This window comes from Leptopilina heterotoma, unplaced genomic scaffold, assembly GCF_015476425.1.
Source record: "Leptopilina heterotoma isolate Lh14 unplaced genomic scaffold, ASM1547642v1 Lhet_53, whole genome shotgun sequence".
In the NCBI taxonomy this organism is placed as follows: Eukaryota; Metazoa; Arthropoda; class Insecta; order Hymenoptera; family Figitidae; genus Leptopilina; species Leptopilina heterotoma.
The window spans coordinates 1,141,093-1,152,160 of NW_025111115.1; the positions used below are offsets into that span (position 1 = coordinate 1,141,093).

At 26.0% G+C, this 11,068-nt stretch overlaps 3 protein-coding genes across 13 annotated transcripts in view; 1 reads left to right on the forward strand and 2 right to left on the reverse strand.

Moving 5' to 3' along the window:
- The window catches only part of LOC122508215 (histone deacetylase 4), a 153,617-nt gene that overhangs the window by 116,375 nt on the left and 26,174 nt on the right, over window positions 1–11,068 (reverse strand). For 2 of the 10 annotated variants that reach the window (XM_043621427.1, XM_043621431.1), the window contains exons 1-2: window positions 5,636–6,192; window positions 3,408–3,532 (exon numbers count right to left, since the gene is read on the reverse strand). In XM_043621427.1, coding sequence (XP_043477362.1) covers window positions 3,408–3,477 — 70 coding nt within the window. In that variant the 5' untranslated portion in view covers window positions 3,478–3,532; window positions 5,636–6,192. Of the gene's footprint in view, window positions 1–3,407; window positions 3,533–5,635; window positions 6,196–11,068 lie in introns of those variants that run through there. The other 8 variants (XM_043621423.1, XM_043621424.1, XM_043621433.1 and 5 more) reach the window with 7 other exon arrangements.
- LOC122508228 lies at window positions 6,516–8,314 on the forward strand. Of its 2 annotated transcripts, none has more exons than XM_043621449.1 (2): window positions 6,516–6,724; window positions 7,288–8,314. In XM_043621449.1, exon 2 carries the CDS (start codon window positions 7,291–7,293, stop codon window positions 7,723–7,725), a length of 435 nt encoding a protein of 144 aa, XP_043477384.1. In that variant the 5' UTR covers window positions 6,516–6,724; window positions 7,288–7,290; the 3' UTR covers window positions 7,726–8,314. The 2 variants fall into 2 exon arrangements, with proteins under 2 accessions (XP_043477384.1, XP_043477383.1); XM_043621448.1 differs by having other exon boundaries at window positions 6,516–6,651.
- On the reverse strand, window positions 8,452–9,819 carry LOC122508225 (transmembrane protein 222). The gene is made up of 4 exons (XM_043621446.1): window positions 9,443–9,819; window positions 9,137–9,347; window positions 8,931–9,061; window positions 8,452–8,866 (listed from the first exon to the last, which is right to left on the reverse strand). Exons 1-4 carry the CDS (start codon window positions 9,553–9,555, stop codon window positions 8,788–8,790), a joined length of 534 nt encoding a protein of 177 aa, XP_043477381.1. The 5' UTR covers window positions 9,556–9,819; the 3' UTR covers window positions 8,452–8,787.

Genomic DNA, 11,068 nt, shown 5'->3' on the forward strand with positions numbered 1-11,068 from the left:
TTTGTAGGAGTCAATTGGAGCAGAATTGAAACAAAGGCGCGTCTTATGACATTTACATATTTATATTATGCTTATTTTGTAACATTGAATCACATATGTTTCTGACAATTGAATTTTTCTTAAAATATCACGAAGTCTATCTCTCTCACACTTATATACGCTACTGTGCTAACCTGTAGATGCAGGATATTCTTAACTATTTTCCGGGATATGCAGGACATTTTATGTCAAATGCGGGACGTTTTGCGGGACGCTAGCTTTTGCGGGACGAAGGGGAAAAATCCGGGACAGTCCCGCAGAATCCGGGACGTATGGTCACTTTACGAAAAGGCTTGTCCCGCAAATAAATAATAATAAAAATATTTAGAATAATATTATTGTTTGAATTATTATATTATAATTTAATTAGGGAATAAAATATTAAAATGTATATAATTTATAAAGATTGAAAAAAAATTTTTTTGACTATTCCAGCAAATGAAAAATTCTACATATATGAATTAAAAAAATTAATTCGTAAATATTTGCTTAGGCAATGAACGTTTAATAGAACCGGTTTTCATAAACGGTATTTTATTTCATCTTTATCTATATATATATATATTTTAATTATCCATGTTAATAAAAAGTTATTCACAAAATTATAATTGGATATGGTGAATATATTTGATTTTTAGGAAACAAAATTTTATTTATACTCTAAATCATAATCAAATAAAGTGATCAGAAACTATTATATTTTTAATTTAATTTAATATTATTCATTTGTCAATAAAATTTGAATATTTTTACGTCATACAATGACGTAATTAAAAAAATAATAAAACTACGTGCTCATGGACACTAACGAAAAAAATTCTATTTTAATATACCGAAGAAAATTAATTTTTAAATAAAAAACTACAGAAAAAAGAAACTTTTTAAAAAATTCTTCTTAAAAAATTCTTTTATTATTGTTTAATAATATTTAGAATTTTTAACAATTGTAAAAATTAGTTACAAGGGACAAAAAAATAAATAAATTTTGCTCTATTAAACAATAGATCAAAATTTAAAGTTTTTCTTTATTATTATAAAATTGACGTAGGAATTATTACGTTCGACCACTTGTACTATCGCGTATAGGTCGTCATTGAGGATCATCATCCAGGTTGATTTTGGCAGCAGAATTTTTCTGATTTGTTCCCGTTATACACCGGATATACTTTTTCCCTCACATTTCCTCATTATTAATTCATATAGTCAATTATATGTGCGCGAAATTATTAATTAGCCAAGTCACGTAAAACATTCTATACTAATTTTAACACAAAGCAGGTCATAAACTGTATACATTAAAAATAATTACAGATCAATTTTATCAACAAATTTACATTGAGAAAAATACCTTTGGTAATTTTTAAAAACATTATTTTGCAAATTTACACTATTGTCTGATTATTTATAAATTTATAATCATTGATTTAGAAGAAAGAATATTTTTCTCTTCGAATTTTTGTCTAAAGATTTTTTTTACAAAATTTCTTGATCATTGACTTAAAAATTTGTAAACAGAAAATATTGTTTTTTGCGCAAAAGTATATTTTTCTCTTAATCGTTGATCATGAACGTGAAATAAATTTCACTCACGTAAATTTCTCCACAAAATTTACACTAAAGTTTGGAATTTTTTTATTTAGTTTTTTCGATTTATGAAAATAGAATTTTTTTCTTAGTGTTGATAAACAAATTTTTATGTAGACTGCAAAATAGAAAACTAACCAATTCATCAATTTCAATTATGCCTTTTAATTATGTAATTAAATATAATTATATAATTTAAATAATAATAATTATATAATATAAATAATAATAATTATATAATTACATATGTAATTATAACAATTTAAGAAATAAGAGTTTAACAATTTTTTATACCAGAAAATAAAAAATATAAAGATCAATATGAAACTAATCTGAGGGGAAAATATTGTATAAAAAACAATTTTTATCCAGAAAAAAAATGATCTGGTGAATAAATTGGAAAAATAGATTGTGTGTGCAATAAAGAAGGAAAAAAACAAAAATTGATGAAATTCTAGTCAGGAGGGAAATTGTTATTTATCACTAGATAAAAAACAAATGAAACGAGAAGTAGAATATCATAAATTTGATTAGTAGGCAGAAACTTTAAATCCTACTGGACCGAATGATTCATAAATATTCTTTTCTCTTCGGAAATCCTGTTGACACGTGTCTTTCTGAAACTCTTTTAGGGTCACGTTTCCGTATTGTGTATCAAATTCACTATGAAACACGTGCCTTTGTAATAATGTCAATAAAAGATCAAAAAACGCGTTATTATCATTTTTTAATTTAGTTTAGCTTTTTTAGAATTATTATATGTTATATAATTTTTCCGTATTTAACTTTCCTACTATTTAGTTTTTAAACTATTTTTTTAGTATTTTTTTACAATTTTATTTTGTTACTATTTTGTTTTTAGTCGAGGGGGTATTTACTAGTTAAAAAAGTGTAAATATTTTATACAAATTTTAAAAAGTTGATATTATCAATTTTATTAGTTAAGGGCGAATTTAATAGAACTAATTTATTCTTTTATTTATAAAAAAAAAATATTTCAACAAGTTCTCAACGTTCGAATAAACGAAACTAATTTATTTCTGTTTCTAATTCAAATTTTATTCTCAAAAATTATTAACTCATTTAGAAAAATGCATAACGTTTCAGTTTCAAAATGATTAATTTGGAAATTTTTTTAATATTAATATGTGGTTCATTTTAATATAATCATTTAAGTTTAATGTTGTACGACTCTATTTTGAAAATGAGAATTTCTTGAATAGCTTCAGAACTTGCAACACATTCTTTAAAGTCTCAAAGATACCAAATAGCAATTAGGTGTATAGTTAATTTTAACCTGCAGCTATTTTACTACTTTGTATTCATACTGTACAATGTTCTCATTCTTTAGTAAGATCGTTAGTAGAAATCTAAATGAAATTATATTCTCAAATGTTGATCGATTATTTAGCCTAGATTTTAAGTCGTTTAGAAACAACAATCAAAAGAATAATCTAAATTCCAGCAATATTTTCATATTTTTCGTCTTTTTTGTCTTTTTTTCTGTGATTTTTTAAGGAGAAATTTTCCTAGACACTTGCCCTGAATCCTTTCGGTGGACGAGTGTGCTAAACTATTTCTGTTCGATTGGCAAAAGAGGTGGGACTCAAGGAAGGCCTCCCACTCGGTTTATTAGAGACAGCTTCTTTGTCCTCGTCGTTTTCGTGACCAATACGAAACAATTTGCATATACTCAAAATAGTAGTGCAGTCGCGACACAATTTATGCACCTCTCGAGGAAAAAAACTAATTTTTTAGAAATGAAAATATTCTCAAGAAATCACCTTTAGCTGTTGTTGTCGGTGGGTGATCACTGGACATCCTGGAAAGTCGTTCCTCCACAACGCATTGCATTGACCACCCTTTCGCACCCACACCCTTCCGTATACGTCACATGCGACCTTGGATCCTGTAAAACATAAACATTTTAATACACAATTAAAACAATATCCGAGTAGGAGAAAAATTCATTTTTCTTTTCACCTCCCGTTTGTCAGCACATGCCAGTAACATTCTATACTTTAATAATTCAACAAAAAAAAGTATTTTTGAGTCCCTTTATTTTTTTGCAACAATAAAAAACAAAAAGAGAAATATTAAGTTCTTTTGCGTAACAAATAATAACGAAGTCTTCTAAAAAATAAATTGAATTCAAATAATAATAATTACAAGGAAAAATATTAAAATCTTTTGTGTTGACCACAAAGTTTTCTCAAGCAAAATCCAAGTGGAATTTAAATAATTTTTCTAAAAATAATTATTGTCCATTTGAGTTTATTTCCATATTTTAATAATTTCGGATTTGTGATTAAGATTTAACAATTATGAAGAAGTGTATTTCATTTAATACACATGTACGAAAAATGTGAAACACGTGTCGGAGATTTCTGATGATGCACCAGGTCTCCACTTGGCATAAGATAAGAGGAAGTCCATACAGTTGTCGCACATGGATATATTTACCTCGTCCGGGAGTGAGACGAGCAACGAAAAAAATATTAACAAGTCGCGATTTATCCAGATTGCAAAATTACAAAAAAAACTCACTCTTCACACTGATAAATTCCAACGAAAATAACTCTGAGAAAAGAAGAAACATACGAGAAAATCTTGACGTGGAAAAAATTAATTTTGAAAACATTAATTAACTTTAAATTAGAGGGGAAAAATATTGACGTTAATAATCAGTCTGGATATAGACTATATATATTATGAAAATTAAGAATGCTAAAGTTTGAATGACATCGGAACTAAGTTAATAATTATCGGTAGACATGAAGAGATCTATTTTTAGAAACTGGCAGGTAAAGCCAATCATTTATTTCACCTCGTCACTTGTGCACACTAATAGCATCAACCAATAATGCAGGAAGTCGACCTCCAGATACCGTCGAATAGAATCTAATCAAACTGTTTGATTAGTCAGTATTCTATATGTCAAATCGACCAATAGACTTGGCAGTTTTTAAATTAAGTCTATCCGATAGATTTTATCAATTTTTCCTCAATCTAAAAATATCCGTATACATACAAAATTTCTCCCCTTTTTTCTAGTTGAATTTTTCTACCAAGAATATTTTTTCTTTTACAATAAATAAAAGAAGAACAGATAAATTATTTTTATTATTATCATAAAAGTAATTGAAACTATGTATAGACAACAGTAAACAATCGCTTAAAGAAAACAAAACAAAAAACTATTTCCTGGTAAGGCAATAATTGTTAAAAGTTATTTTAAGCCTTAACTACAAGTAGATAAATTTAAAACTTCCATTCATTTAATTTATTTTATACCTTTTGTCATAACAAAAACAAAAATCAGTATTTTTTCCCATAAACTTATATAAAGAAAATTTACAAATAAATTGAAATAATTGTCTATCGTTTATATTCTAAAAATGGTAAAAATTAAGAAAACAAAGAAATATAAAGAAAATTTACAGGTTACTTTTATTTTTACTATAAAACGTTTGCTCTACAAGTTTGGATTCAATTTAAATCGATTTTAATTAAAACTTTGATTATCACGTAAAGTAAAATAATGAAGCAATTTAATATAATAGGGTCTCAATATTACATAACGTAAATAATAAAATATCCCTTGAAAGAGTACCAGAGGAACAAAAAAAAACAATAAAAAAACAACAAATCAAAATAAAGCCCCAAAACATATAAATACTTCTTGAAATATAATTTCATTATTAAAAATCCTCTGCAAAATCAATTCATAATTATCTATCCACAATTAAAAGAAATTTTCCTAAAAATATGTTTCCTAAAATTCATTCCTAATAACAAGTGAATAATACTTATTTTTCTCATTATCATGTAAACTTTCAATTATTTACCCACACACCAATTGTTAATAATTTATTTAGAAAATTTTCCACAATTCCAGTAATAATGAAAAATTGAACAATTTTAGGTTAATAAATAGTAAAGGTGACAGACGGGACGCTCGTGATGGTAATAAGAGTATAATATTCAAACCTATCACTTGGATTTGACCTACCTTTGATAATTGCGACGAAGACCTTCTCCAAGAAGTGACTTCGTCAATCTTGAATTCACGAACACGTGACAAATTCACAATTTGCAATTATTCTAAAAGATCATTTACAAAAAAGACACAAAACGAAGCACTAATTATACCTGTTCTAAGAACAAGTGGAGCATTTACAATCACGAAAACAATGCGACCGAACCGCTACCTTGACGCAATTTCATCAACTACAAAAACATAATTTTCATTTAATTACGCATGCGTTTCACTATTTTTCATTTTTTTCTCAATTTACCACTCACGTTGACTGACAAACTTGAAAAATTTACTAATTCAAAACGAAATGACAAAAGAAATATTAATTTTTCCTCACTTTTGTTGAACAAGAAAAATCCTGAACTTTGACTACTTCCTAACCTAACCTAACTGACACCACAGTTGCTGAGTTGACCAAATTGACTAAATTTCAAAGACTAATTTTTCAAATATGATAATATTTTTCTAGAAAACGATTTAAATTAGTACAGTAGATGATATTTACGAATTTATAGAAATTAATTTTGACTATGAAATTTCAGTAAATAAAATGGATAAAATGCAATTACCGCGCACTTGGACATTGTACTGAACACTGCAGTTCTACTGATCAGTAGTGCCAACATTCAAAACTCAATTTACAAAACTTGAAAAATTCAAAACAAAAAGATTGGAATCTATATTAATAATATTATAAATAATTTTAAAAAATAAACATATACAAATAATAAATAGATATAACGGTAAATAACTAAAACATCAAAAATATTAAATAAAATATGAGAAATATTAAAACATATATTTCTACAAGCAAACTTGACAAAGAAATTCAAGTTGGCTACACTGACATATATCAGCAGTAGGAATTTCCAGGAATTTCTGGTTCTGGGGTTAGTTTTTCAGTAATTAAACGCAAATAAAAGTGTATCAAAACAGTTGGAATTTAATTGTTTCAGGTGATACCATAATTGGAAATCATTTTCAATATGGTTAGTTATCATTAACGAAGTATCCTCTACTTTGTTTTAGATTGTTTGCTTTAGATCCTTGTAAAAATTGCATGTAAGTAGTTCTATATTTTTTTATTTCCCTTTCATGTACGTTTTTTTGTTGTTATTTTACGTCTATTTTACGTCCAAGTACGTGCAATCTAATAAGTATTATTTCATTCACACAAAGAATTTCTCTTTGACATTCATTATTCATTCTTTTCAATTTCTGTCAATTTGTTCATTTTTGAGGTTAGTTTTTTCTATTTGACATTTTTAACGTGCACTGTAAAAAAATTTTTCTGTAGATTTACAGTTTTGTTCAGAATTTTACAGAAACTTGTAAAATAACGTCTTTAAAAGTAGTGAATTTAAAATCCCTTCTGTAAAATTCTGAACAAAACTGTAAATCTACAGAAAATTTTTTTTACAGTGTGTTTATCGTGTTAATAATCTTTATAATTTTTATTTTTTACTAATACCAATTAGAGTATTAATTGATATCAATTAATGCAATTAATACTCAGATGATTAATTTATCAGTTAGTTACTAAATTAAAATCTAACACGTACTTAAAGTATACCTATATAAAATGTTTAGAAAAAGATAATCAATATTTTGAAATTTTCGAATAGAAAATGTCTTGGCTTTTTGGAAAGAAGAAGCATCAAAAGGATTCACCTCCTGATACACCGGAGGAGGCAACACCTGTCGAGCAAGGAGATGATTTTATTTTCATCGAGAGACGTAATCCGGGTGGAAGTATTGGCGAAAATGATGCAAGAGGAAATAATTTATATCCATCGATAAGTGGAATGCCATATTATCCGCCATTACAACAAAACAAAATTCAACAAAATCCTCAAATTGACAGTCAGCCCAATTACATAAATGGAATACCATTTAAATATAGTAAAGATTTCGAGAGATCAATTTTAAATGACATGGATATTGATAGACTTCGAGTAAATGAGATTTTAAATTACATTGAAAGAATACAAAATGATGATGCAGATTACACTTTTCAAGTTGAAAAGAGCGTTATCGCAGAAATGGATTGTGCGAATAACTGATACAAGTCGAATGATTTCAATGAAACTGAAGACGAAAATCGAATTATATGCACATTGTTTACAATAACTATTGTCCTAGTAGTAACATTAATTGTAGTATTGGTAATTATAAACGAAAACAATTTTTTTTAACTTTAACAACAAATTTTTGTTGCTCAAATTTTATAATTTAGTCTTTTTTTTGTATTTCTAACGATGTGAACTTTTGACTGGTCTTTTTTTTAAGTTTAACACGAAAAATTACTTATTTAAAAATAAGGTACGATCGTCACCAAAATATAATTATATAATTAATAACTATTTGAATTAAATACTTATTAATTACAATTTTGAAAAATAGATTTTGGTGATGAGTTTTCTTTATATCGAAATAATTTTTAAGTTACATAGTCAATTTTAATTTTAAATTCTGTTGCCTGTACATAAAGAAATATTTTATATTTGAGGTCTTAATGAACAAATATATGCACTAGCTATTAAACAGAATATACTTTTGTAAAACGCGGAATGTTAAGTTGCCTTAGGAGAGGACTTTAATGAATGTATTTTTTAGGATTTGCCATATTTTATTATAGTATAAATGCTTGTACTTCCGTTTTTTCTTATTGAAATCCTCATCCTTAGACATGTGAAACAAATATTCTTCTAATTATACATAAATAATATTATTAATTATTAATAATATTCAAATTTAAACTAAAATACAATTATAATCAATCGAAATTGGTTCATTTTAAAAAAATAGAAAATTTAAAGAATTACTCATTCGAAAATGTTTAGATAAACTGTATATATTAAAATATTTACATAAGATACACGTACATTTACAATTATAAACAATTTACCTCAAAATTAATAAAAAGTAATCGTCTCAATAGTAACAAAAAAAAATTTGTTCTTTGAATTTTGTTTCCACTTTTGATTAAAAATTAACTACTTTCCAGAATAATTAAAAATTAATTGTTTCAATTGCCTGTTGTTAACGATATCGCAATTAAAATTATCTTAATTAACGTTAAGAATAATTAACAATTAATCGTAGAAAATAGTTAATAATTAAATTTATGTTAAAAAGTAGATGAGAAGAATTACAGAGATGATGATAGTGAAAGGTCCCCAGGTTTGGACGAAATGACGGAAACTAAAATAGAAAATTTAGAAAATTAGTCTCAAGAAACATTTAACGAGTCGAAATTTTAACTTACCTAATATATTTTCCGTAAATAGTCATGAGAAATCCGATTTTTATCATATTCCAGTGACTCGTGTTATCGTAATTCATTAATTTTAATGTCAAAGCAACATGAGAATAACAGTTGTCCCAACATAAGTTGTGCTATAGAAATTGTAAAAAGAAAAAAGAAATTAAAATTCATAAAAAAAAATTTGATTCTTAATTGTTTTACTTTACCATTCTGCCCCTGTAAACTTCTGCACCTTCCGCAATTGCCGAATCCCATCCTTGAACTCCTCCCTTCGCTTTTGCATAATCTAATTGCCAGTATTTTGTTGGCCATCCAAATGCCATGGAATCTTCAGAAACATGATATGGACCAGCAAAATCAACAATTATTCCTTTAGACGTTCCTATTCCCATGTGACCAATAAACGGGAATAGATAACTAAAAAGAAAAATTACAAGAATTTTTTATTTTTCATTAGGTAAATAAGAATGAAATAAACTTTGTTTGAATGCATGAAAAATATTGTTACTTACGTCAAGAGAGGAATTGGGGTCCAGACAACACAAAAAGGAAATCTGTGTCTTGTTGGCTCAATACCTGTGTCCATTATCAATGAGTTCTCAGAGATTTCACAAGAATCTTTCATTATATTTTTGCACTGTTTTAAACAATTTTTTCCAATCCGGAAAAAAGATTTTGAGGTTATATTATTTTCTATCACTCATTCATAACAACCATTTTAACTGAAAACTATTTTACACTTTCATGGAGAATTGCTATTTACTTATCGCCTTTCAATTCTTATCGGAAACGTATTTTTTTAAACAATAACAATCAATCAGGTAACCGAAACATGTAAACACAAAATATTTGTCATTTGACAGACGTCGTCTTCGTCTGCTCTCTGCATTTAAAAAACAACCGCCATTTTTATTTATTGTTTTCCGCGGGAAATTTAATTATCGTTCAAACTATTTTTATTACAAAATTAGTTCTTTAAAAAAGGATTTATAAAATAAAAAAAAATATTTAAAAAAATATTGTAAATATTATTTACAATAATAATTGTAAATTTGAATGATTGCAATTTTTAATTAAAAATTAAAAGAACAAATAATTAAACTACAATAATTTAAATAAAAGAAACATTATTTCAACAATTTGGCATTTTATTCATTTTAATGAAATTTTGTTAGTAACATAATTACAATAAGTGAAAGATTTCAGTACATAAAAAGTAATTTAATACTTTTTTCCTAAAGAAGAACTAATGAAAAAAATATTTCTTATCTACATAGATTTTTTTACAGCCGAACAGTAAAATATATGAAATTATAACTGGGTAAGAATTCCTGAAGTGGGCCCCTATTTTTCATTGGGTCGGTGGATTTTTCTCATTCTTATATGTTTCGATAGCCTATGATGGTATAATAAAAACCTGTAAATAGTTTTCCGAAATTCGAATATTTACCAAAGTTATTCAAGGTCAAAGTAATTTGTAGCGTTTTAGTAAATAGCTAATTACTCGCGATTGGATGAACCGATTTTAATAAAAATTGGAGAAGAGTTTACCTAAAGAATTGTACTTTAGATAAATGATCAAAATTTTAATTAAAAAATAAAATTTGTTTAAATAAATTAACTTTTCAATTTTTGGGGTTAAAAAAAAATTTGTTCTCCATCTTTTTTTTGGATTTTTTTTTAATAATCAAGTAGAGAATACTTTTAAGATTTTATTTTAACAATAAAAAAGTGGGATTCTCTATCACTTTAGAAAATATAATATTTTAGTTACAAATTTTTTTGAAAAGTTAAAGAAATTTGAAGCAAAACAAATGAATGAACTAAACTCGACAATTTTAACCAACCAAGTTTAGTTCATTCATTTGTTTTGCTTCAAATTTCTTTAACTTTTCAAAAAATTTTGTAACTAAAAATATTATATTTTCTAAAGTGATAGAGAATCCCACTTTTTTATTGTTGAAATAAAATCTTAAAAGTATTCTCTATTTGATTATTAAAAAAAAATCCAAAAAAAAGATGGAGAACAAATTTTTTTTTAACCCCAAAAATTGAAAAGTTAATTTACTTAAACAAATTATATTTTTTAATTAAAATTTTGATCATTTATCTAAAGTACAATTCTTTAGGTAAACTCT

What these genes read in the sequence shown, in the direction of transcription:
- LOC122508225 (XM_043621446.1), bottom strand. Translation starts at nt 9,555, where the DNA reads ATGAAAGATTCTTGTGAAATCTCTGAGAACTCATTGATAATGGACACA. An exon ending in AAGTTTACAGGGGCAGAATG is followed by an intron (nt 9,062 to 9,136) that starts GTAAAGTAAAAC and finishes CAATTTCTATAG; the next exon opens with CACAACTTATGTTGGGACAA. An exon ending in ATTTACGGAAAATATATTAG is followed by an intron (nt 8,867 to 8,930) that starts GTAAGTTAAAAT and finishes TTTCTATTTTAG; the next exon opens with TTTCCGTCATTTCGTCCAAA.